This window comes from Centroberyx gerrardi, chromosome 3 (genome assembly GCF_048128805.1).
Source record: "Centroberyx gerrardi isolate f3 chromosome 3, fCenGer3.hap1.cur.20231027, whole genome shotgun sequence".
NCBI classification, from domain to species: Eukaryota; Metazoa; Chordata; class Actinopteri; order Beryciformes; family Berycidae; genus Centroberyx; species Centroberyx gerrardi.
Window position 1 is genome coordinate 7,747,469 of NC_135999.1, and position 27,209 is coordinate 7,774,677.

At 41.7% G+C, this 27,209-nt stretch overlaps 2 protein-coding genes across 3 annotated transcripts in view; one reads left to right on the top strand and one right to left on the bottom strand.

The window, feature by feature from the left end:
* The window catches only part of kitb (KIT proto-oncogene, receptor tyrosine kinase b), a 15,372-nt gene extending 11,986 nt beyond the window's left edge, over positions 1–3,386 (top strand). For both annotated transcript variants that reach the window (XM_071901859.2, XM_071901860.2), the window contains exons 18-21: positions 222–333; positions 811–910; positions 1,391–1,496; positions 2,065–3,386. In XM_071901859.2, coding sequence (XP_071757960.2) covers positions 222–333; positions 811–910; positions 1,391–1,496; positions 2,065–2,214 — 468 coding nt within the window. In that variant the 3' untranslated portion in view covers positions 2,215–3,386. The remainder of the gene's footprint in view (positions 1–221; positions 334–810; positions 911–1,390; positions 1,497–2,064) is intronic.
* A 1,942-nt stretch (positions 3,387–5,328) lies between these two features.
* clockb (clock circadian regulator b) lies at positions 5,329–19,781 on the bottom strand. Its single transcript, XM_078291245.1, has 22 exons — positions 19,744–19,781; positions 19,052–19,140; positions 18,024–18,083; positions 17,394–17,542; positions 16,604–16,695; positions 16,194–16,283; positions 15,898–16,018; positions 15,037–15,150; positions 14,362–14,480; positions 14,057–14,139; positions 13,705–13,811; positions 13,444–13,591; positions 13,105–13,180; positions 12,339–12,483; positions 12,021–12,118; positions 11,671–11,778; positions 10,582–10,740; positions 10,235–10,435; positions 8,636–8,829; positions 8,237–8,366; positions 7,257–7,391; positions 5,329–6,956 (listed from the first exon to the last, which is right to left on the bottom strand). The coding sequence occupies exons 2-22, from the start codon at positions 19,066–19,068 to the stop codon at positions 6,690–6,692; spliced, it is 2,613 nt and encodes an 870-aa protein (XP_078147371.1). The 5' UTR covers positions 19,069–19,140; positions 19,744–19,781; the 3' UTR covers positions 5,329–6,689.
* Positions 19,782–27,209: the final 7,428 nt, after the last annotated feature.

Consider the following 27,209-nt stretch of genomic DNA (forward strand, 5'->3'; position numbering starts at 1 on the left):
AGGTTTTAGTACTGAAACGTTGTTCTCAATAAAGACGCTCTAAATGTAAAGTTCAGTAGACAGTGTGGTCTTCACCTACGCACCTGTCACCTTGTATTCAGGTGTGCAAAAGCTCTACTGTTTAATACTATGTATGGACATGTGGGGGAATTTTGGAGATATAAGATGTGCTTTTTTTGATTGAGTGAATAATGAGGCAACATGGTCCCCGCTTCCTGCAGGCACGTCTGCCAGTCAAGTGGATGTCTCCAGAGAGCATCTTCGACTGCGTCTACACCTTCGAGAGCGACGTGTGGTCCTACGGCATCCTGCTGTGGGAGATCTTCTCTCTGGGTAAGCAGACAGTTAGAGCTGTGCCCTTACATCTGTGTCATCATCCATCTGATCTGACTCCCTATTAGAGCCTCTGACGATGTTCCCCAGCAGCATCACTTAATGGGACAGTTCATATACATTTAAGCAATGTGTAGCTCCAGAAAGTAGCATTTATTATTTATTTCCTACATGAGATATCTAGCATATCTACAAAATGGTTGATAGGAAAATTTTATTATTGATAGCAACAAATAATGGTACTTTTTAAAGTATTACTAACTTAAGTCATTGGTTGGCAAAATGATGACACATACACTGACTGGATTCTCTGTATCTGAGATAGTGAATGATAAACTTTAGATGATGATTAGATTTGATTTAGATATTTTTTTGATAGGATAGGATTTTTTTAAAATAAGGCATGATGATTTCTACAGATATCAAGATTTTAAGTGTGTATATAACCATATGTGTGTGTGTATGTGTGTGTTCCAGGTAACAGCCCGTACCCTGGGATGCAGGTGGGCTCAGCATTTTATAGGATGATTCAGGAGGGCCACAGGATGAACAGGCCTGAATTTGCTCCTACTGAGATGTAAGTGTACGTGTGTGTGTGTGTGTGTGTTCATGTTTGAGTATGAGATCCTCTCTTTTATGATGATGGATATGCTCGACATAAATTCATAGTACACATCATAGGAAGTAGCATCAAACTGATGTAAGTCATAGGATGGGGTCTAAAAATCAAGCATAAATTCATACTTTTCTGTAAATATAATTTCTTATTTATATCAGTGGCTGTTTGCCTTATGATGATCACCAACTGGAGGTTTCCCCACCTTTTGATTAATATTACACTGGCTGTGTGTGTGTGTGGGCGTGCATACAAAACGGTTTGAGGTTTGTAGTATGTGTATAGTGGCCATGATGTTCCCCCATGTTTCATCTAATCTAATTAGTGCTGCAGGATTTTTCAAACAGTTCATTTTGATTGATGGAGCAGCAGTGCAGAAATGTCTCTGAAGGCTTCAGCTGTTTGTGTCTCCAGTGTTTAATCACAGTCCCGTCTCTGCAGGTACGACATGATGCTGTCCTGCTGGAACCAGGACCCTGTGAAGAGGCCTCCCTTCAGGAAGCTGGTGGAGCGGACCGAGCTGCTGCTGTCAGAAAACACCAAGAACGTACGCATATGCAATCATTAATCAATGCTTCATCTGCACTATTTGTATACAAAGATTGTATACGAATATTATCATTATAAGAATATTATCATGATTGATGATAAGAATATAATCAGGATTTTGTAGTGAAGTATAAACATCTGCCCATGTGTTTTCCTCCCAAAAAATGTCATTTCTATATGTGTGACATGCAATGACTCAACTGATATTATCATATTTTTAATCTTTACCTAATCAGGTAAATGGACAAAGAGTAGGCTACATTTATAATTACAGCAACAGCCTTGGAGAAAAGTTGCAGACAGAGGGAGAGTTAGGCAAAAAAACTAGAGGCTGTTTATTTGTAGCTGTTTTCATTTTTGAATGCCTACTTGAATTATGACTGAATAAAGATAGTCTGAAATAAAAATAGAAGTAGCATGATGGGTGTCTCACTGGATAACTTTTACAAAGTTTCCAGTCACTCTTCACAGTTAAATAAAGAACATATTCCAATCTTTAGGGACAAAAAAAAAAACATCCACATAAAAACGTCCATGTAATTGAAATGTGTGCTGTTCCTCCTCAGGTGTACCTGATGCTGAGCAACGCACCTGTTCCTCCAGACCAGCAGAGGGCGCCATCGCGGAGGCTGAGCTCCGTCTGCAGCACCACAGCCCCCACCCAGCCTTTACTGCTCAGCACTGCCGACGTCTTCCTAGACTATGATACTGTGTGACACACACACACACACACACACATACACACACATACACACACACACACGCAGTGCTATGAAACACACAACCCCTACCTCCCTGATCATTCTCTCCCTTTACCACACAAACGAAAAGAGCCAAGGTTAAACTGCAAACTACTAACAACATGCTCTCTCCGTCACTCACACACACACGCACTGGCCTCTCAGTACTGGCCTCTATCTTATCTCCCCATTGGCGTATTGATCTCTGTGGTAGGTATTTCAGGTGCATGTCTATATAAAAGCGGCCTCCATCCATCTCGGCCCACCATCAGATGTAACGTTACCCATCAGCAGCGGGGAGGGGCTTTGGCTCGCAGCGGGCCACAGATTATATCTTAAGAAGCTTTGGGGAAAACACAAACAACAAGACAGGCGCTGATGGGAGTGAGCACCTGACCTTGGAAGGTGATACTGGATCGGGGCAACGGATGAGCAGAGAGGAGCACTATGCAATGTCAAGAACAGACTGTGACCGTTCTTTGTATTGTATTTGTCTCCTGTTTTTAAAAAAACACCGTAGAGCAGGTAGTGACATCTTTAATTCACTGCAACATTCACCGGATTTACAAGTTCCTATTGTGAGAGATTGTCAGTCAGCCTAACCTTCAAATTGTTTTTAATAGGCCTTGAAAAAGAAAAAGACGATTCAGAGCTACCTTCTGGTGCTGTATGTCTCTTTGAAGTGTACTGCATATGAGCCATACCAAAGTGGCATGCAACTGATGATACTAGTGATACACAAGTGAAGCCATAAGAGACGAAAACAGCGATGCTCACCTGTGCGTTGTAGCTTTGGACACTGTGACTTACAAAAGACTAACTAGTGCATTGCTGTATGGATCATAGCGGTAGCTTTAGAGTAGTCCTCTATGTTTAGCAGAGGCATCGGCCAGGCTTTTAGGACTGTTTGTGTGCTCTTTTTACTTGTTTTTTTTTTTTTGTCAAACATGTATGCAATGTAAATACATTATAGATGTGCCTTTAGGGGTTGTCTGAAAATGCTGGATGCATTTGATTTTGGTTGTCACACAGTGACTGCTGGGAGGGCAGCCATCATAGGAATGTACGTGCAAAGAAGCTTCTGCAAGATACACTGTTTAAGGTTTTGGGGTTTATGCAGTTTTGATACAGTTGGTTGACTTGTAATAAAGAACGTACCTGTGATGGTAAAACTTACTGGATAGTGTGTTCTTTCTGTGTTTGAGAGTCTATCCCATTTAGCCATTCCTGTGAAAGAGAAACCAAAACACCACAACAGAAGTACAGAAAGCATGTATCATGTATAATATTTGCAATTGGTTTTATTTTCAAATTGACCAAGAGGGGGAGAGGGGGTTATAATAATAGCAAACATTTTTGCTTCAAAATATTAATTATTACATTTGACTTTGGGGTAGATAAAGGAGCACAGTTCATGAGCAGAAGAAGGGATATACATACATACATACAGTACAGGTAAGCATAGCACCGTTTCACACTGAATACTGGTGTTGTTAGCCTTGTGTATGTGTACAGTATTATACTAGAACTAGGATTCTTAAGAACCAAATTGTGTGGTGGATAGGTGATCTGTGTGTCTATATGGAGGGGGCTCGCTGTCCTGTCAATGGCATTCCGTTCCAAATATCCTACACCTCGATTTCAACAGTTTTTGAACCGTTTCTCAGACCAGAAAGTTATTGTAATGTTTCAAAAACAAACATGATAGAACAGGTTTGTCATACTGGTGAAACATTCAGATGTTCCTAAGAACTTCTACAAATGCAAAGCCACTAAATGAGGTTGAATTCTAGGTTCTATATGTGGATCCTTGCAGTGAGAAACATGATTTCTTTTACACCCCTTGCTTTCCTTCATCACAAAGCCTGTCAAAGGTTCCTCTTTTTCTATAATCAACAGTTACAACATCCATTAGTCTCTTTAAAACACCTTTACATTCTTTGGGCTGGGTATCAGTGACACATACTCAAACTACAAACATTTCAACATTACCCTTTAGGGCGATGCCTTAAACACAAACTACAGACAAGAGGATCTGAATTTGCTATGTGATGGGTGGAAGACCTGGATCAAACAGTAAGCTCCTTGTTGTACTATCCATCTACCATTCCTTGTTTGTGAATAGATCCCAGGAGAACAGTCTTCATTTTAATCCTGCCAAGTCACACTACATGCTAATCTAAATTTACCACTCAAGATGTATCTCAGAGGGTTACTATTTGAACCTGGTCTGATGTGTAATTACTGTGGTAAATGTTTTTTGAGCAGAGTTTGTCACTGGAAAACAAGACGGCGCCCATTTTGTTTCGAGTCTGACAGGTGACCAATGCTCTGCATTGCTAAACATCCATTCAACTCCAGTCATACATCCATTTCCATATGAAAATAAAATGGGTTACAGTGATTCATATCATGCATACAAATTCTCACTCACACAAACATGTATTCAAGTGGAGCTGTCCCACACCTGGGCTTTCAGAATATTCAACCAGAGAGGAAGTTTCTTGAATATTACAATTATTTCTTTTTACTGCAACGCAAGAACTGATTGGCTATCGCCAGGGGAAACCAATACTGACCCCCGAGTGATACAAGAAGTAAAATCGAGAAGGAGAGACACTAAATTTGCACCTAGTGCAAGCACACACACCCCCACACACACACACTCTCTACGACACTCCAAGACAAGACAACACATTCTAAACACTCCTTTTCCAACCATTACACTTCCTCCAATCCAAGGCTTTTCTGTTTGATATGGCTTACAACTGTAGTACATGGGTTGAGCCCAATTCCATTTCTACTCTGAAATTAAAATGGACCGGGGCCCAGCCCTGGTTTATGTTACAACTGCTGTTTGAGAACTGAGTGACAACTGAACTGAACTGCATGACGGCTACTGAGGCCTAGGAAGAGAAAGAAGGATGAGACACTGATGATACAAGAGACCATGAAACATTTACTTGAAATGCAGGTTAACTAGTCAAGTCAGTCTATTGCCATCTGGGTCAAAGTTGAAAAGGGTTCCCTCTATTTCTTACAGTAATTCAAGAGAAAAACAACATATTTTGGTTCTTCTCTTTGGAGACAACAAGGAAGACTGAGAAATCTGGGTCAAACGTGACTCAGCTACCACACCCTTTATGATTATTCCTCCTTCCTATTCCTGTGGTCTTTGCAGCATCACTGTCTAATCCTTCCTGGTCTGGTTCCAGACTGAGGCAGAAGCAAAACTTTCCACATTCCTGAGAATACAAGTACCATCCAGCAAACTCCAAATCCTTACTAAGTCAATTATTGTAAGACACAAGGGGCAACACACACACATATACCACGTACACGCTCATGCTCACTCAACACACACACACTAGCACACAGAATCACACACGGAGATTACAAATAACTAGGTCTCGATAGTGATTTACTGTACACAACCACATCAAGTGCTAAAATATCATGGGGGTTGAAGATATACTGTTTGTTACGTATAGGGCTCTGACTTTTTAAAAATAATCCCTACTATATACACACGCATGAACTTTATTAAGGGTAATATCTTCTTGGAAAATATATACGCCTTTGAATAGCCTGTTAAAAAAAAAAAAGAAAAAAAAAAATCAATTGACTATAATGTTATTGGCACTTGGAATCACTAAACCCGTTGCACGTACAGTGATCATCCTGCAAAGAATTAAGTTAAACTGTATCTACTTTCTTGTCGAACATCATTTGTACTTACAAAGTTAAAAAGAGCCATTTTTGTATCAGAGACACAGTGTTTAAAAACACAACTTCCACAAAAACCCAAGCCCAATCATTTTTAAAACAAACTCTTGACAGAACTTTAAAGCCTTATTCTGGACTTTTAGAGAAGGGGGAGATAGGGGTCTGAGGGAGCACCGTTTTCGCTCCATCTTTGACCAGAAAACACTAGAAGAAAGTAAAAAGTCATTTTTCAAAAGCGACTAATAAAAGCTTACACAGTTATTCTTTCCATGCAATCATATAAAATACTACATTTCTGTTTTCCTGTTAGGCTATATTGGATATTTACAAGTTTTTATCATACAGTAAATCTGTACAAGACCAGTCCGTTTTGACACACCTTTGAAAGAGTCTCTCATTACCGTGGCGATAAGGTGTTCTCTGGAGTTTTGTCAGGTTTCCATGGAGACCGGAGCTCCCACACAGCTCCGCCACTGCTAAGGGAAAGGGGGATTCTAATCCATCCTGTTGCCATGGTGACACGAGTTCCTTGTGGGCTCAAAGGCTTTCCTCTTTCCTATGATTCATTTCTTTCAGATGGAAAAAGGGAGGACAACAATGTGGGGAGATGGAAGTTTGCGACGACCACGCAACCAAAACAAATCCATGTATCGATCCTTTTCGACTTTAAGTTTTGGTGACGTCCCTCCCCAAGTTTTCTGACGGGATGCGTCTTTCCCCAGAGCTTACTGTGGCTGGCTGCTGACACTGTCAGTCCTGTGTGAGGATGAGGCTTTCTGCTGTTTCTGGGGCTGGGGTTTCAGCTGCTGCTGGTGCCTCTGGTGGTGAGATTGTTGTTGCTGTTGTTGCTGCTGTTGCCTTTGCTGTTGCTGCTGTTGCTGTGGTTGCTGTTGTTGGTGCGTTGCCTGGGTGAAGGTGCCCTGTTGTTGGAGTGGGAAAGCCGCCTGCAGGATCAGCTGGGTGGACTGGTTACCATGGAGGAGGCGGGTGCCCTGACAGTGCAATAGTGTAACAATAATAAGAAAACTAAGCAATGAAGAGTCGTCATTCTCATTCTTTAAATTAAATATTAAAAAAAAAAATTAAATTAAAAGTTCAGCCTGTGAGTGTTGCTTACAACCACTAGATTCTGGAATACTAGTTATGCTTTTTTCATGATTACTCACTGCAGCACCAAGACAACAGTAATTTTCACCAACACAAAGCATAGGAATTATATGGTGTCTTGACAAAGTGCACTGCTAGGCCTACATCTGTTTGAATCCATGACATTTGCGGCCCTCTATTGTTACCTGTAGGAACTGCTGCTGTTGCTGCTGCCCCTGCTGGCCACTCTGGGCCACTACAGCTGTCTGGTTTTGGGCGTCGGGCTGAGCTTGTTGGGGTTGGGCCGGTTGCAGGGTCAGGGTCTGGGTCTGCCCCCCCTGCTGAAGGAACAGAGGAGTTAACAGGTAACTAAAAGGGATACATTACACTCAAAACAAGTGAGTTAAACTAGGAATGAAGATTAACTCAGTACTAAGATGTTTCTGAGAATCCCTGTGTAGGATATCTACTGCTGTCAGAGTGGTATGCATCTCATTATAACAGTTTTATTACTGTCCTCTACGCATCTGGATTCTCTGGGAATCCACTTTTTCAAAATAGTTCTGGATTGGAAAGAGAAATTAAAAGGGGTGCCAGTTATTGTAAAGGCTAATGTAACAAAATTTAACCTGTTTTTACTAACCTGGCTATGACTAACCTATTAGCCTATATTTTTTTATTTAGTCCTCCTTATGTTTCAAGGACTTGGTGAGGCTTAAGCAACATAAAGTAACGAATAACTTGTTTATATTTAAAATGTCTATAGAATAATTTAGGGGTCCAATTTGACCTTTCTGGAACCTGCCTTCAGACCTAGACTTTAAAAAACACTGCCTTGTTATCTACCCTCTATGGTTTTCTCTTGCCTGTTATCGTTCATTTTCCTTCCCAATTATCAGCATCAGTATCAAATACAAAAAACTGCATTTTCAAAGACTTAATTTATCAAAGGAAGATTTGCTGTGCAAGTAAGCCACCCTTCATATTCCTACACACATTCTCACCCGGGGGCTGCCCAGTACAAGTGCAGTCTGTTGGCGCTGAGCAGCTGGGGTTTAGGTGCCTCACATATGGGCACCCTGAAGGTAGTAATGAATGGGCCCTACTCAGAATGGTGTTCATCCCTCATCTTAGGTTGATATGGCTTCATTAGTTTCCTCTATGACTCACAGAGCCTTTCTCTTACCTGTTGCCCTCCGAAGGGGTTGTATGCGGTGACCACCTGTCCCATGAACATGGAGGTGGGCACCATGACTGCGCCACACGCCATTGGAGCCGTCACCAGCTTAGTCACCAGCTGCTGCCCTGCTGGGAACCTGGAGAGAGGAGAATGGAGGGGGGGGGGGGGGAAGGGATGGGAAAGAAGAATGAATAAAAGGGAAGAAAAAAATTAATTGGGATTATAGTGTGCATGAATTAAAATCCATCTACTACCATCTGAACAGTATGACTTCAGAAGGGAATTCTGAGTGCTAGGCAGTGGTATGCTCAATTAGAGTTGGCGTATTTGTATGTTTGTGCGCCTACAGATCTCTCACGAATTTTATGAACGTGTGAGTGTCAGGTGTGTTTGTCATCTCCCTACCGGATCTGTCGGTCCTGTGTGAAGGTGGCCACGGTTGTGCCTTGCTGTGTGTTGCTCTGCGGCAGGCTGGTGCTGATCTGCAGCAGGTTGGGCTGTCCTGGCTGGGAAATCATCATGGTGTTGTAGAGCGGGGCAGATACTGAGCCCTGGGACTGGGGCTGAGCCTGGGGCGGCTGCTGGGGCTGGCGCTGGGGCTACAGAGTGGCAATGTGGGAAAAAGGCATTAATTCCTTCAAATGAACAGGGCAGACTGAATAAGGGCCTGTTCACACTATTCTAGTTTTTAGAGGCATGTGTGCTGCCTCAACTGAATTTTGTGCTGATTAAAACAAAAAAACAGGTTACGTGACACATACTTTGTTTCCATGGCAACTAGCTGCAGTAGCTGCCACTATCAGCAAACAGTGTGTGTGTGTCTAACTCTTACAGCGATTACCACAATCTCTGATCACAGCTTAAGATAATGTCAACGGAGCATAAACCCATGTGAGATGTTATAGATTGACACAAAGAGAGTAAATAAATTACGTGGGAATAGTAGATAGGAGTAAATAAGAGTTTTAAAATCTTTTACAACCTATGATCTAAACGGAGTAACTCCAGTATCACCGTGAGACTCTATTCTAGTACAATTGTAGTTCAGCTGTATACTCGTCCGATGGGTTACGACCAGAAACCTCTCTGTGACCCAAAGATACATTTGTTTTATAAATAAAATGGTTCAAAATGGCGTTGAATGTGCTATAAAACGGTTTTAACAGGGTAGGTATTGGCCTTTTAGGGACTGGTGGTTTGCTCTTGAATAGGACCTCAATTGATGCGTAGGTGGAAGACACAGTACAACTGCTAAATATTGACAGAACAATATGGACTAACCCTCATGGAACTTACTACCAAAAGTCTTGTGAACATCTCCAATTATTAGGCTTAATTATTTGGATATGTTGGATACCTGCTTGAACTACTGACCTGTTTTCCTATTTTGTCTCCTCACATAATTTTGTTTTATATTTGTTTTACATTTGTTTATATTTATATCTGTACATGGTATGGCTTGCAATGGAAAACAGTCTTTGCTAAATCTAAGGCTCACATGAATGTATATCTTGACCATCTTAAATAAATAAGATGAAAACAGCTTTGTTTGTAATCGGCAAGTGTGTTTGCGTTTTGTTTGCACATTTTGAGGTTCAACAGGTTATCCTTGGGGTGACGTTAGTGCTGAGACTTTGGGATCGTTGTGAGTATTCTATGAAGTCTTTCACACATGACTACGCTCACACAGCATGCCCCGTGGCTCTTCGTGTCATCTGAATGTGGGGGTTAAACTGAACAACTTCATAGGAACACTGCTTGTTTTGTGTGGTTAGAGAGATTCTCTAGCAAAATGTGACCAACGGATAATATTAGTCCTGTGTGAATAGGGCTAAACTCTGTTCTCTCTTACACCAATTCCAAGACAGTAAACCAAGGCAATATGCAGAGACACTGTGGCCCAATCCAAAGAGCAGTGAACTTGAACAAACATAGGAGCGTCTACATGGGCTGTGTGTGTGTGTGTGTGTGTGTGTGTGTGGGAGGGAGGGAGGGGGGGCCCACCTGTGTGAGGGTGTTGGTCTGCTGCTGTAAGCTCTGCTGAGGGGGTGGAGCCTGCTGCTGGATGGTGAGCTGCTGAGTTCCTGAATGGACGGTGTTTATGGCTGTCTGCTGCACCTGGTTGGTCAGAGTAGTCGTCTGCTGGACCGACCCCACCTGAGGCAGCTGGACGTTCATCGCGCCGCCCGGCTGCTGCACGAACATCTGTCGCCATGGAGACAGCAACCGTCAAGCCACAGTGGTCTGTGTGTCTATGTTTGCATCCAATGCAGTGATTGGCAGTGCCACCCTGCTGCCCAGATGACTATCCCGTGTGTGCGTATGCGTGTGTCCGCAATGCCCTCTCCTACCTGTATGCCCTGTCCCTGGACTCTCTGCAGCTGCTCCTGGATTTGTCTGAGCTCGTCCTGCTGCCGCTGGATGTTGGCCTGGATCATCCTGGTCCTCTGCTCCAGTTGCTCCTTTAGGTGCTGCATGGCGTTCACCTGGGCCGAGAACTCCATCACTGGCTGTGGGTGGAGGGATAAAAAACAAGTCAGAGCAATGCTTCACTCTGGTATACCATTTGGAGTTTTCAGTATTTATATCCTCATTTGTCTTCTTGAACAGTCACCATTTTACAGTTTTCCGGTGTTCTGGCGTCACTTTTTGAAGTGGTAATGATTATGCCTGTTAATTTGTCAATTAGCAACTAAGTGAGCTGAAAATGGCCCAAATGCCATGCGTGAATTCAAACTGCAGGAGGCAGGTAAGGCCACAGGTTGATGGCTAACAGTCATACCAGTTAAGCATCTTGAAAAACCAAAAAGCTGTACAAATGAAATGTCACATTAAAACTCACCTTTATTGGTGAACAATAATTAGATTTTTTCCCCAAAACATAATAAGCCTTGCAAAGTAAATCATTAAAAAGGCAAAACAAAATAATATTTAATTGAGCCCTAATGCCCATGTGTTTTCAGAGTAAGAATGAATGAATTTTGCTTTCTCTAACCCCAAAAAAGTCAAACAAGCAAACCAGATGCCCTCTGGCTTCAAGTAAAGAGACTTGCACCTCCTTGGCTCTAAGTATGCAGATCTGCATCTGAATGAGCTGCTGAATGCCTAAACATGTCTGCAACACTCACCTCCCTAAATGTGCGAATGGATACCGAGTTTCCAACAGTTACAACAGAGTAAAAAGAATGACAGTCATGTGATCCTCCTATCAGAGCCTTTTCAAGAGGCTCCATTTCCTTTGGCAAAGCTTTAAATGGGTTGATGAGGTCACTAGAGAGGGGCCTTTAATCCGTACGTGAACGGTGAGAAATGAACACCACAAACTCCTCGACTAAGGACACTTGGAAAATTATAATGTGATGAAATGATCCAATAATTGGTTTAGCAAACATAGAAATACCAGAATAAACAAGTCTGGCACCACTGCATTGAATTTTCACCTGTACGTTTGTTTGTAGCTGCTGTGGTTGTTGTTGCTGCTGCTGCTGCTGCTGTTGGTTGATCATGCCTGGGGTTACACTCTGCCCTGTGGTCTGCGAGCTCATAGACTACAAATGTAGAGATGAAAAAAATTAAATGAGTGCTGGAGAATTATGGGTACTGCAGTGCATGGCTTTGTTATATTACATTTCCTTGACCACATCGTGTTATAAAACAGCACTGAGTGGAGAAAATGCATCTGTCTGCATTTATGTAACTCATGGTCACAAAAAACAGCTAATTTTAGGATCTGTCAAAACAGGAAGGTATGATTTTCTAAGTGTTGCCATTTTGGCCAATCAAGTCTCACCTGGCTGCTGATGGATGAGCGACGCTGCGATGTCATCTCCATGGTGGAGGCCAATGATTGCCGGGGGGGTGTGGCCGTGTCCATATGTAGCTTGGAGGCTGTTGCTATAGAAATAGAATTAACAATGAGTCAGAGTCTTATTCAGTCCCCACTATCATATCAGCTTACTGCAAGGCTTAGTCATTCCATTCAGCTGCAGTGCTGATGTTCCATTGATCCCTCTCTAGTGTATGTGTCAGGGTGTATCTGTTAGGGTGTATCTGTTTAGTAGTAAGCGTATGCATGTATATACAACTGTCTGCGTGTGGGTGTCCTTACAAGTGCAAGTGTTGTCAGAGACATGCGATGAGGACTTGCGGGAACTGCGTGAGGATGTTGAGGCTGTTCGGCTGTGGTCGAAGCGCTCCAGTGCCTCCTTCAGGCTGGACGTGTTCAGTTGGGACTCCGAACCAGAGTCCTGGCTCTGAAAACACCCAAGTAGAGGAGAAACAAGACACTTGATAGTCGATTCCTTTTAAAAGAAGTTGTTATGGCATATTTTTTTTGTTATGGCAAAAGAAAAACTGGATTAATGTGACAAAGAGCTCAACAGCTTCCTTTCTAATATTCTCAAATCTGTAGGTGAATTCCATTCATAGTTTAAATTATGATACAGAACTATCTATTGCACTTTTCTTGATTAAATAATTGACTAAAAGGAGAGCCCCATTAGTTTAGATAAGGTCAGAGAACATCAGTGATTATCAGATTTCCAAACAGTGCAACAAATAAGATAAAGTATGTCAATAGGCAGTAGTGACTCACTGAGAAAAAAATGGGAGGAAAAATAAGCTATTTCTAGACAGCTCAGTGTCATATGCTCACTGTAATTTTTGTCTCTTATTCAGTTCACAATGTGGAGCTGTTATACAACAAATCTACAAGCCCAAACACTTTAGTCTTTTTTTGTTATTCCTCTTGTACACATGACAATTAAGTGACACACATGACAAGTGTGTGACAATTTCTTAGTTTACTGGGATTATGCATTTGTGCAAACAAATGAGTGCATAGTGTACAACCTTTTCTTGTAGCCATTTCTCACCTTATCCACATTGACCTCTGGGGTAGACTCTTCGATGCCCAGCTCTCTGCGCTGTTCTGCCCTCACCTCTGCATAGCTAGAGACAACGTTGGGGATGAGAGAGACAACTGGTGAGTGAGTGAGTGAGTGAGTGAGTGAGTGAGAGGGTGTGCATGAGGGTGGATGAGAGGTGCAAAGACAATTCAGAAATGTCTTGAAGGGGTCACCAGCAAATAGATCAATAGAAATGGATGAGAGGGGCCTTCAGTTATCACAGACTCTTAACAATGGTCTGAAGTGTGTATCAGCAAACGGTACAGAAGAAAGGAGAGATAAGAGAGAATATTCGGCTGGCGGTACCTGACAACTGTGTGTGTACAGACAATAAACTCGGGCCGGGAGTTCCACTGGTGGTAGGTGATGTAGTAGTGTGTCTGGAGCCAGATCCACTGTTGACCCTTCGTCAGAAAACGGTAGTAGCATGACTTCCCTTTACCATACTGCATCACTGGACAGGAGAGACGAAGGGAGACAAGCAGAGTGGTTGTAATCAACAAGCAGAAAAAGGAGATCTTACAATGAATATTCTTGAGTGAATGTGTGCGCCCGAGTGAGACTCACAGTGTTCATGACACTTGGCTAGTGTCTCCAGGTCGTCCACATGGTAATAGTCGTACCCTGATGTTCCCAGAACCTCAAAAGGCAGGTAGCCTATGATTGGTGGAGCTCTGAAAGGAGACAATGGTATCGTTATCTATCACACCGACGCAAAAAAAAAAAAAATAAGGAAGGTAAGCTTCACATAGAGCTGGAACTCAAACATCAATAGTGGTGACCTACACCACGTCAGATGCCCTTGGGCTTTCTTTAAAATGAGGCAGCTTAGATGTTAACATGTCACTGAAATGTCTCATAAATGTTGCTAGGAACAACGCACAATTAAATGTCTGTGTGTGTGTGTGTGTGTGTTCACCTGTGGTCTAAGAAGAGGAACTTCCACTCTAGACTGTGTCTGGAGGTGAACTCTTCATTGGGCTCCTCCACTGTACACATCTCCTATGAACATGACAAAAATATACATATTTAGGGTTAAACACAGACACACATTCCAAAAGGGACACTATGTTTTAAGTGTATTCTGTTATAGACATGTATGCTTCTGTGTGGTAGTTGTATTTACTAACAGCAAGGTAAATAATAAATAATAAGATTAATAAATGACTTGATTGAGTTGATTTTACTTAAGTGTGTGTGCATGTGTGTGTCTCCACATAGTACCTTGATAAACTGAGGCTTGGCCAGCCGGACAGTAGCTACAAAGCAGACCTGGTCATCGAAGGCAGGCTGTAGCGACCGCTGTAGCACCCCTGCCAGACCGTTCCTCGTCACGTTGGGAACTACACAGCAGAGAACAGAATAACTGAGATGTTTTGCATTCAAGGACTTGAATGACCCACTATGTGGCTCAGTAGATAGGGCACGAAGTGAGCACTACCAAGGTTAGTGTTTGATTCTGATTTATGACACTGATCCTTAAAATTGTATTATAAGGCACTTTGAAAAGTGTCCACCAAATGGTGAGCCATGTTTAAATATTATGCCTCGAATCTTAAAACTATTATCTACTTATAAAACCGATAGTTCAGGTCTGTTCTGATTGGCTAAGTCACGTTCAAAGCCATTTTTAAATACCCAATAAATACACAAATGTGACTGCATAACAGTTTACTGAAATAACTGAAAATAACAACTCATACCACTACTTATGTGTTTTTGTTTAGTTGCTGTTCAAGGTAAGGTATTATATGGCGTAAAAATGAAAGATTGACTTGAAATACAGAGAGTTCTGTTTCACTTTTGTGGCTAACAATTGCAGTCACTCATGGCAAAAAGCTTAATTAAAAAATAGTAGTGCCACTGACATTAATGAATGTCGTTATTTAAATGGCTTACCATTGTTGAGTGACTTGAAGTTGCCAATGAATTTAACATATTCATATACAGGGGGCTCTTTGGGGTCAATGGTCCCTCGCAGCATGTGACAGCAGAACTCCATCTGGTTCTTACCTGGAGACAAAAGCAAGCAAAAAACATAATTTACTACAGGATACGAATATTGGCATCTGGCAAAAAACTAAATAAGATAGCTCAGAGCTACACCTTTATCTACCACATTGTTTTCCAACAGGCAAAAGATAGATATAACAGCAATTACACGGATCTAAATGATTTAGATGTGATGAACACTGGCACATATTGGCAAAAAGTAGTAAGATTTTGTTTGGATGCTATGTGAACAGAAACTAGAATGGTGTGATATGAGTGGCGCCTGTGCATTTAACAGTAGCCATTATAAAGAGGGATATCATTATCATTTTCCATTAATTTCAATGCTATTCTTATTTCCTTGGACAGTCTGGTCTCCATTACTGGAAAACGGATATTTACTTATAATCTCTAAACTTGAAAATAGTTTTTGTCTGACAAGACTTGCCTGAGATTGGACAGGTTGGGAACAAACATGGTTTTCTAGTTCAGTAATATCTAATTTTATTTGGGTGTTAACGCCCAAACACACATTTTTATGAATCCACAAAATCATATAATAGCTCCAAGCTGTGCATCTTGATGATGTTAAATGAATGGTATGAATGGTATTCCCTTTTACACACCCTTCAGTTATAAAGGATTTGCACCTTTTTTGTAAAGCATGACCTGTCAGTCTTACATACAAACACACAACATGGTATGATATGATTGGATGATGTCTAATACAGCAGCCAGTATGGTGCAATATGACTGGGTGGTACTAACTCTTTAGGTAGTCGGAGCCAAGGCTCTCTTGGTCGGAGGGGTGTGTGGACAGAGCCTTGTACACGTCGGAGTGTTCCCCAAGTGGCAGGAAGTTTAACAGGTTCTGGTCCACCAAGTCCGCCTGGAGGACACGCACACGCGCAAAATTTGAATGACATGCCAAATCATTGTTCAGTACACAAATGACATACTGAAATGTTTGATCTTAACCATACAAAAATCCTGTCAAAACCTGTTCTACAACACACCAGATGACTAATCCATACCAAATGAGGGAAAGAATCACTGTTACTCACCGGTAGGTGCTCTAGCAGTGAGGTGACGCTCTCAGAGACGTAGAGGATGTTCCCATCGGTCATTATTGCTATGAAGAACCCATCCAGAGCCTGATAACACAACACAACAGAAAACACTTAAATATTGGTCTCTAGCAATAGAATAAGTAATAATTGCAGGCTGCTATCAATTAATTTTTTGTAAATTCAGGAGCTATTTAAAATGGTTATTCAAAAGAAAATAAAAAAATCTATATGATGCAGCTTTTTTCTGTACAGATGAAATTCCGATCCAATTGGATGTATTGAATCGGAATTGATTGCAACCATGGTCATGAAAAACACAACATAGCAGTAACATAACAGCGGACATAGCACCAGTGTTGTCACCTAACAGACAGGAAGACAACATAAAATGCGATATTCCTGACCTCCAGCATGAGCTGGGTGAACTCCTCGTTGCTAAGAAATGGAGGCTTCCAGTCCTGCCTGATTTCACTGGACTCCGACTGGGCTGCAATCTCTGAGGAGGACAGGAGAGAAAGCAGGTGGAAATTAAGTTCAATTCTATTTTACTGTTATTCCACCTTACACACAAGTGCACAGCTGAAGGTCACAGCACATTTCAAAATGAGTAAAAGAGAAAATAAATACAACACAGAGTAAGACAACATAGCGCAAGAATGCAATGGAAGTACAAGGCAGACTCAGTAAAAACGAGACCGTAAAACATATAGTATAAGTGACTGATGAACGGATATTCAAGTATTTCAGCATAACAGAATCCCAGTATTCAGATCGTAATCAGCAGGAATTACGAGGCGTATGGGAGTGCAGGATGTAGATATAAAGTGACTAAGGCATTGAATTCATTAGTATCACAACAGCTTCTGGGATGTAGGTATAAAGTGACTAGGGCACAGAAATCCAGTAAGGCAGTATTAACAGAGTCACAGTTAATAATCACCGGTAAGCAGTAAAGAGGCAGACACTAATTTACAGTCTGTATAAGTTAATATTATAACGGTTGTAACTCAATAAAAAGTGTAATAAAAACAGGAAGCGCCTATTCCCTTTTACAAGCTCAAGCAGTGACGAGAGTAAACAAGCACACAAAACAGTGCACAACATGGCAACCCTAAATATAGCCTAACCCTAACCCTCTGTGAAGCATTTAACCTAAACACAGGACGTGAGGTAAGGAGGATGGCAAGTCTTGACCTTTGTGTTTACACAGGAAGTCGATGCTTTTCTGCAGGATGGTGGACTTGTCCATCTTCCTGGTGTTGCCTGGCAACATCGTGCCAAGTTCCTTGATGAGGACATTGAACTGGTCTCTCCGTTTCTTCTCAGACTTGTTGCGAGACACACTGCAATTCAAATCACAGTATAATTTAATTCCAAGTTTTATTATGCAGTTATATTTTTCAGCACACTGTTAATACAGACAGACAGAATGAACGTTCCCTCTTCTGTGTTTTGTCCAGACACTCTTGTTTTGACATTCACAGAGCAAAACACCAGCGTTAAAAGTGAGCAGATGTAAACTGTTTGTCATGTGACTCTGCGAACAATGTAAAATATGCTGCATTGACAGCCTGGACAGTATGGCTGGTGTGTATGGCATGTGATAGATTCCATATATAATATATATGGATATACTATCACCAGCTAAAGAGTTTCCACACTCGTTTTCAAGTGTGTGTGTGTGTTGGTTAATTAAACAGGAGTAGAATCTGGGCAAGAGATAAATCCCTGTCACACCTTATTACTTTTAGGGATATGGATGATGATTGATGAACCAAGCACATACTGCAATTAACATCAGTCAAGTCTATATGTCTAGCTCACCGTTTTGCTTTGTCCTTTTCATCTTCTTCCATCAACCCATCAAAGATGCTACAATCATCCCTATGAAAGGAGAGACACAGACAAATATTTACACACAGTATTTCCCAACTCGCTCTGTGTTTGTTTGTGTGTGTATGTGTGTGGGGAGGTGTGTGTATGCCTGTGTACACGTTTGTTGGCAGCTTGAAAGCAGATATGCATCGTTAATAATAGCTAATGACGGAAGTTGGCTAATGAGAGGATTCCTACATGCCAGGAGCAGGTTTATTTTTGGGTCACACAAAAAAACATGGAGAGAGAGAGAGAGACAGAAGGAATGTGTTGTGCTTGGCAGAAAGGTTACGAGTATATTGGTGACACTGGGCGTGTTCTTAGGATATGTACGAGGTTTCGACTAATATGGGCTTTTGAAGGCCAATACCAATACCGATATTTTGTATGGACGCTGGCATTATTTTGTGATCTGTAGTTGTGTTCAATATCTTTAAATCTGACAATTTTCATCCCAAAATATTACAAGAAGTCAGTGTTTCCCGAAGAATGTTTAACAAGGTGGAAAAGCCTCTGAAACTGCATTTAGCAGACCATGGGACACTAACACTCCATTGAAAGCCAGACTAATGGAGGCAGGGTGAGGCAGGTTTTACAGACTCCAACACCAGAAACTGTTAAGTAAAATTAAAACACTCCCACACCGCATTGGAATGTTTTCTCTGGTCAGCCTGAGAAAACATATAAACATATATAACTGATATAAAAATAATAGTAATGATAATAAAAACATATTCTCTAACTGCGGTCAGGAAGGAACCTCCATCACATCTGCGGTGGACAACACTGACTGGCCAATATATGATTTTAATAAAACACCAATATCAGCTTTATATAATCGGCAAACCGTTACATCAGTCTAACCCTCATCTATACATGTATCGTGAGTGTGTATGTACTCTATAATGTACTCTATAGTGCGTGTGTGTGTGTGTGTGTGTGTGTGTGTGTGTGTGTGTGTGTGTGTGGTAGCATACCCTATGCTAGATGTCATGGTGGCTGTTGATCAGGGCTGTAGCTGCAGTGACTGGCTCTTTAGGCGTGAGGTAGGCATTTGGAAGCGCACCTGGACAGAAAGAAAAACAAACATCACTGCATTAGTCACTCTCACTCCAACACATTCACAACCAACACATTCACAAATGCATGCACGCACGCATGCACAAATACACACGTCTTGACAGACAGGTTAACTGACCCGGCTCCAGTAACGAAATGTCGGAAAAGGCCGAGCTATGTTTTTAGAATTATGTAGAGTTGACGGAAAATCCTTGTTGATACATACAATAAAAACATTTAATGTTTTGCCCAGTATTTCATTGTACAACACTAGTCAGGATTACCTGCATTCCCAACTGACGTTCTATGGTAATTCCTTATATACTGCATAGGATAAGATTTTAGTGAGGACTGGGCTAAATTCTGAATCATAACACAGATGTCTCAATTGATGTGAGGAAAAGACCATATTATTTGTCAAAGAAACATAGGTTAAAGTGAGCACAGTAAATTGACAATATTTAATGAGCGGTCAAAAATAGGTCTACATATAGGGTAATCAGATTTAACCAATTAAAAGACAGAAGGTCTGCATGGCAAAACCTCAAACTATTTCATAAGCTAATTTGAGCCCGGCACAGCTGTGTGTGTGTGTATGGTCGTTTCTCACCTCACTGCAGCTTATGCGCGCGGTCAGTTCCTCGTCTTTTCTCAGGGGTCGTAGAAAGGGTTTCGGGTCAAAGCTGACTCTAGGGTCAAAAATGATGTTGAGGTCATTGGGGTCGTGAAGGGGCACCAGACCATGGGCAGAACATGGTGGTCAAGCAAACCTGCGGGAAAAGCCAGAGCAGAAAACTGGGGTCACTAGGGATCATCAGGTCAGTTGGGAGTGTAACTTTAATGGGGTCAGTGGGGGAAATTCTTGACCATTTGGATGAGAGAGCAAGCAGACCAGGTTTGCCAAAAGCTGGAAGACTTTTAAAAAGTCTAATACAGGAAAACTTCTAACTTTTTGCCTTAACACCAAAAAAAATGTATCTGCCAAGAATAATTTTTACTGGCCAAAATAATCAGTATACATTGTTCATAGAAAGCTGTTACCCTTCCCATTTTCAGTGCTATTTCATGTATAGAACCAGATAGAAGTTTGTAATTCATGTTATTCATGTAATTCAAGTGCAGCAGAACTCAATATAACCAACGCATTCAAATGTCATCATCTCATCATCTCAACAAGTTACTGGCCAGTGTGGCAGGTGACACTTATTTATTTATCCACCAAACACACAACACCATTTGGTATTTGGTAGGTGTTAATTTCAGACCCTGCTGCCAAAAATGTTATATCGCCTCCAAGAAATAGTGTGGGTGCCTGTTTTGGTACAACTAATTCTAATAAGTAATAACAATAGAATAAATTAGCCCAATTACAAGTGTTCATCATTCAATTATTAGGCTTAAATTATGAGTACTTCGGAAACTCTTTTGGAGCACAATGACCCACTTATTAAAACACGGTGGTAAAATACTGTGAACTTACTTATTCGCAACTTGTCTCTGTATGCAAGGCTGGGTCTCTTGGTGTCCTATCCCTTCAAGGAACTGACAAATTTTACTTCACCTGAGGGCCACACCTGTAATACAAAAGCCCAGACTCATTCACATACACCAAAGCCTGAGTTCACCACATTTACAATGCATTCAAATTTACAGATGCCCTGCCTGCGACTAGGGATTACTATGCAAATATGTTGGTAGTTGCAAGTGCAAACCACGAAATTTGTGATGAGTGAATATCTCAACCCTGCGGTTCCCAAACTTGAACCCCAAACAGATACCCATTAGACAACAAACCCCCATTTTATATTTTGTGCCAAGGAACCCCATCTGAGAGGATTCTGTTGCTAGATATGACTTGGTACTGAATTACATTACTGTATGTACTGTAGGCAGGAAGTAGGTACAGTAAAACCTATGAGCAAAATAATCACCCTGCCACATTCTCTAATTTCCACTGAATGAATTAATAGTGAAATTACACTATTATTTTATTTAGTTGAACACTCTCAAGGAGCCCAGGTGGTCCCCGGACCCCAGTTTGGGAAGCCCTGGCCTGACCTACAGTAAGTTATTCCTAGTGGCCAATAACTGGAGCCACATTAACGTTACATCGTGCTCTCATTCAGCCATTCTGCTTAACGCACAGCTTCGCCAATGAATGCACCATAAACTGTGGTATTAGCAATAATGTCCCAATAGTGACCATGTAATACAGACAGCCAAAAAGCCAAAGATACCCACAGTAAAATGCTTAAATGCCTCTTTGAGCCACAGGTGTTCGTTATACAACCAAAAGAGAGCAAACCATATAACGCTAGCTAGCTAGCAAGCTAACTAAGCTTGCTACCGAGCAAAACTGCCTATGTAACTGAAAGATTCAATGCTCTTACTGGCCCCGTTTCCTTCCGCAATACTCTCAAATATTAAATGACACAGTTACGGTACGTAAAGCATGACATATTTCTGAAAAAAACATGAGGAATATCAGTCACCATTGGCAAGCTGGCGCCCTGCCTCAAGCTGTCACGCAACAACTGACATTGAGCACAAATAATCTCTAAAATGTTACCGTTGGTCATCAACCGCTGCGAGAAAACTGCCACTAAACATCGGCACGGAGACCGATCCTCGCAAAAATCGAAGAAATAATACATGTCGGTCGCAGTAAAACATCTAAAACCAGCGTCGGTCGAAACATTTTCGCGGCAGATGTATGTACACACACATACACACACACTCCTGCACATACACACACACACTGGCATACATTCACACGCTCGCCCACTCGTACACATAGACACTGGCTGCTCTGAATGTGGGTCACTGGGCCTTGCTCTCCCTCAAGCGTGCGGAAACAGTCCCGAAGCCTCCTCTGCAGTCCGACCGCTTCCGCACGCTAAAAACACCGTTTCCCGACCACAACTGTTGTGCTATCACAGAATCGGCAACCGCTATTGGCATTGGATATGTATTAAAATCCCTTACCTTCCCGAATAATCGATTGCAGCCTTCGTGTTTTGCTTATTTAAACGTTGCATCGGGAGGTTGGGGAGAAAAACAGGAGGCCTACTTCATATTACGACGTACAGTCATGCGCAATGGAGACAGTAGGGCGCACTATTTTGCAAGTACAGTAGCAGCAAAAGCAAGGAGATCGCTGAGTGATCATCAGAGGGGAAATGACAACGTGTGTTTGTGCCATTTCCAGCTAGACTAGTCCACCGATTATAGTGACGCCTAGTTTATGATAGAGGATGAAAGGTCAGGGTAACGATTCTGTATTTGGACAGCAAATGATTTCACATTAAAGAGACTGTGATAAAAAATAGCCAAACAGGAATTCGGTTTGTTCGTCTAGGGCTTTTTATGAAATATTGCGTAACTATGCTTTCACTTTAAATGTTAAATACCGACTTGTTCTTTTAAAATTGATTTCGTTGTCATTTTTTTTTAGCATATGTTTCGTCGACGCCACATTATTCCGATGCATTCTGATCTATTAGTTTAACACATTCTCACTGGGCATGAGCATTAGGAAACACTGCTTATGTTTTAGTGAATGAGATTGTGAATTTGACATTGGACTGTCGCCAAGCGGGTGCAGTGTAGCACAGGGATGGCCCTGCTGAGAGCAAGGGGGTTTCCCATTTTATCGACACCCAATCACAGGCTCCACAGGCCGTGACGTTATAGCTATACTGTGTTGAGGTTCCCCTCTCTGAAGTTCACACTATTGCTTATTTTGACATTGGAGGCCTATTTATAAGACATGGGAATAATATGTGGAGTTTCATGTAAACATTGCACCTTTTCTCCTTTCTTTCCAAACAGCCCTATCATTTTCATGGAGATAACTTTATATAAAAAAGTATAACCTTTTGGTAAAACAATTTTTGAAAGCAAAGTTTACAAAGTGCCAAATGGCACACATAAACAAGGTTATGACAGTCACAAAAGCCAAGACAGAGCCTAAGGGTGGAGTGGGATACAAACCCTGGTAAGGTGTGGGGTGTGAGGTTATATCAGTAAACCAATATTGTGAAACACATAGTATTAATGGTAATTATTTATATAGTACATGTAGTTTATGTGGACTCATATGGAGGCTAAATTCTTTTTAAAAACAACGTAGATTTCTATTTCCATTTTAGACTAATTTGCAATCAAATAGAGACTACCTTCAGAAATATTATTTTATTGAGGCATTATCAGGTAAAAAAAAAAAAAAGAAAGAAATGAAACTACATACTCTCTCGCTGTGGATGCATTCAAAATTATAGCTCACCAATAATGATTACACCACTGTTTTAATATAAAGATATCAAAACCTACTATTCGAACCTCATTTGTCATACCTATATTTGGTCATTCAAGATGGTTTGAAAAGATGCTGTGCATTAGATGATCACTAATCAGCTTGCCTTTCTTAAATCTTTCCCAATAAATAATACAACTGTTTTCAAGACTAATTGGTGCTCAGGCAAAACTAGCACAATAGTTTTGGTTGTGCCATCCTCCTGTACATCGCATAGTGGTCACAATACATCAGTTCTGCGGACAAAGGAAGGCAAAGGTTAGAACAGCAGTCTATTATGTCCATCTTCATGGAAATGTGTCGAGAGTGCCTCTCCCTCCTCTTCCAGCTTCCCAGTGTTCCTCCTGTTTGGAGTGATTATACCCCTGCAGCCTCTCAGGATCTCTCTCTTCCTCATAATCCTTTCCCCAATCCTCTTCCTCTCTGTAAACTCCACTTACACCCCCCCCCCCTTTCCCCCTGTTCTGCTTTTCTGCATAATCTATATCTTCCTTCCTAAATTCCTCCCCACCTCCTCCTCTTTTTCATATTCACCTTCTCTATTCTCTTTTCTGCAGGCCTTCTACTTTCTCTTCCTCCCCCTCTCCCATTTCTTCTTCTTCTTTTGCTTCCTCAGCTCTTCATGGCTCTCTCTTCCTTACTTACTGCTTTTCGCCAGCATCTTCTCCTTTTCATAATCGTCCTTCCTCTTCAGCATCGTCCCCTTCCTCCCCTCCTCCTCCACTTCCTCCTTCCTTATCCCACTGTTATGCAGATCGTCCTCCTCATCCTCTCTAGTTCTCTCTACCTCCACCGCCTGCTCTGATATTACTTCCATATACATCTCCTCTTTATCCTCTGTAATCATGCACCCATCCCCCCCTTCCCTCATCACAGTAGTGTGCACGTCACCCTCCTCTTCCTCATCCCCTCCAGCTCCACAGTAAATCACACTTTGGAAATCACAGGCAACACAGGCAGACTGGTGACTGGCAGCTAGTATAACCTTATTATTTGTCTCACAAAGGTATTTCAGTGATTTTAGTGTGTTATTTTTCTCTATCAATTTTATATAATTGTCCTTCTGCAGCTATTGGAAAGCTCATTACATCAAAAGAAAGCAATCCAGTTGTAGGCTATCAAACTCATTAATCAATAATTTAACAAAATTCAGTCATTACCAGGCAACACATAACACAAATAATTCATATGAATCTAAATAGTGTCAATTAGTCAACAGCTACCCTAGAAAAGGCGTATTATGTTTCATAACCTTGTTATCATTACATATTGAAATGAATGGGTACAGCTAGCTGTAAGGTGCCAAAGGTGCCAGAGTTGAAACTTGAAACATGAAGTTCCTGGTGTAGAAAAACATCACACAAAATTTCACAATGTCAGTGTATACCTTAAAACAAGCCCAGTTAATATGTGGATTTAATGTAGAATTTGTTGAAGTATCTACTATGCTCTGTAACATAGATCTGGATCAGTGTATCAGAAACGTGTCAATTCAGTTTCCATTTTAGGAGGAAACTTTCCAAACTCCTCCAATGTCCTTCACTCGTAATTGCATTGGGTTGCTGTGAGATGTAATATGCATGTATTGATGTATTGGTATTAAATGAAATAAACATGCAATAGACACCTAAATAAATATTACTTTAATTGCCATGATTTCACAGTCTAGTGATTTTCACAGTTACTCACCTGCATTATTTCCACAAATTGCTGCAAGTCATGGATAATAAAAATGCTCACATAAATAATCAAAAATATATTTCATTCCAAATGCAGATCTAAGGACATTACTGTAATGTCACTGTAATGTTCTCCATGGAATAGAAATGAGAAATCATTGGGACTTTTATTCTCTTGCATTCCATCATAGGTTACAAAATTCCTCCTCTGTGCTACTCCCTCATATCTTTGGTCATCTCCAAATACCACGCTAACCAGAATCCTTCCAACGCTCATAGCAGAGTTAGACCGGGGTCAAAGTTTATGACAAGTAAGTATGATGGACCTCATGTGTTATTCATGAGATTCAACACTTTCATATTCCCTTCCCTCCCTACTTCCTGCCCATCCTCTCATCTTTCCATCTCAGAGGTAAAAAGCCTTTCAAGTGAACACCCGCAAAAACCATCAACAACAACAACAACAGTGGAGCACTTAGCTGTGGAACGACCCGTCTTTGTTTTCACAAATGTGACAAATCTAATGGAGCCACACTATTTCCCGCTAACAAATCAAATCAGCCCTTTTGGCCTTGTTCACTGCGGTGTGGTTTGCTTATGGAAAAGTCGTTTTGACCTGCATCTCACTAATTGGAACTAAAAAAAAAACATGTGGAAAAGTTAGACTGCCTCCGCCTGTCAGTGCATCTAGTAACGCATTGTTGTGTGACTCCATGATCTCTAAAGAAGTGTAATATAAAGTAACATACTTTCTGCACTTGTAAAGTGTCTCCACATAAGTGCTTCAGCCCACTGGTACCTGTTCTCAGAGATTGAATTACTGTCGGATAATGGAAACTGGCAGAGTGCTATGGGACATCCTTTCCCCCCACAACAAACGTTTAATCACAGAGAAGTGTTGGGCGCCGTGCCACATTATAGAGCAACCTCTATATGTGACTGAGTGAGTGAGTGAGTGAGTGTGTGGATGAGAGAGAGAGGAAGACAGAGAGAGGGAGAGAGAGAGAGAGTGTATGTATGTGTGTGTGTGTGTGGATGAGAGAGAGAGAAAGACAGAGAGAGAGAGAGATTGAGCGTGTGGATGAGAGAGAGAGATAGACAGAGCGAGAGAGAGTGTGTGTGTGTGTTTGGATGAGAGAGAGAGAGAGTGAGTGAGTGTGTGTGTGTGTGGATGAGAGAGAGAAAGGCAGAGAGAGAGAGAGTGAGTGAGAGAGAGTGTGTGTGTGTGTGTGTGTGTGTGTGTGGATGAGAGAGAGAGAAAGACAGAGAGAGGGAGGAAGAGAGAGAGAGAGAGTGAGTGTGGCTGACAGAGAGAGAGAAACAGAGAAAGGGAGAGAGAGAGTGAGTGTGTGTGTGTGGATGAGAGAGAGAAAGGCAGAGAGGGAGAAAGAGAGCGAGAGAGAGAGAGAGAGAGAGAGAGTGTGTGTGTGTGTGTGTGTGTGTGTGCGCGCGCGGCGAGGGAACACATAATCACATCCCACCAAACTATATGTCTATGCTTCACCTCAGCTGCATTCCACTGCAGTAAATGCAAAACTAATGGAGGCTAATCCATATTTTGCAAGAAGCCTTAATCAATATTGGGATGGCCAGCCACCAGCCAGCACCAGGCCGTCACAGTGGGGCTTAATTGAGACTGTAATAGGGTAAATTGATGGGAAGGTTGGCCTTTAATTGCTGCCTCGAAGTCCCACTGGGGCTTGTTGGTATGAAGATAATATCATAATGAAAGATAGTAACATGGATCGTCAACCCTGACCACTGTAGAGTGTGTGTGTGTGTGTGTGTGTGTGTGTGTGTATGTGTGTGTGTGTGTGTTGCAGAGTGAGAGCTCATGCCACACACACAACCACATACTTGCGGGTTTTTTCTGACCAGAGGAAACATCACCACCACTCTCTCTCAGGTTCCAGTCTTCTCTGGTGTCACTCTCTCCCTTTTTCTATTTCTCTCTCCATCTCTCTCTTCCTCTCACCTGCGTTCGCCTGGGTCTTCTCGTCCCGTGCCACTTCTCTCCGTCCGTCCTCTCGCTGACACTTGCTCCATCCGTCTCCCTTGATCGCTCCCCGCCTCTCTCCGGCG

Coding starts and splice junctions, on each gene's coding strand:
- clockb (XM_078291245.1), bottom strand. Junction 15,151..15,897: donor TGGCTCCGACTACCTAAAGA/GTTAGTACCACC, acceptor TTTTGTCTCCAG/GTAAGAACCAGATGGAGTTC. Junction 10,741..11,670: donor AGCTACAAACAAACGTACAG/GTGAAAATTCAA, acceptor CTCCACCCACAG/CCAGTGATGGAGTTCTCGGC.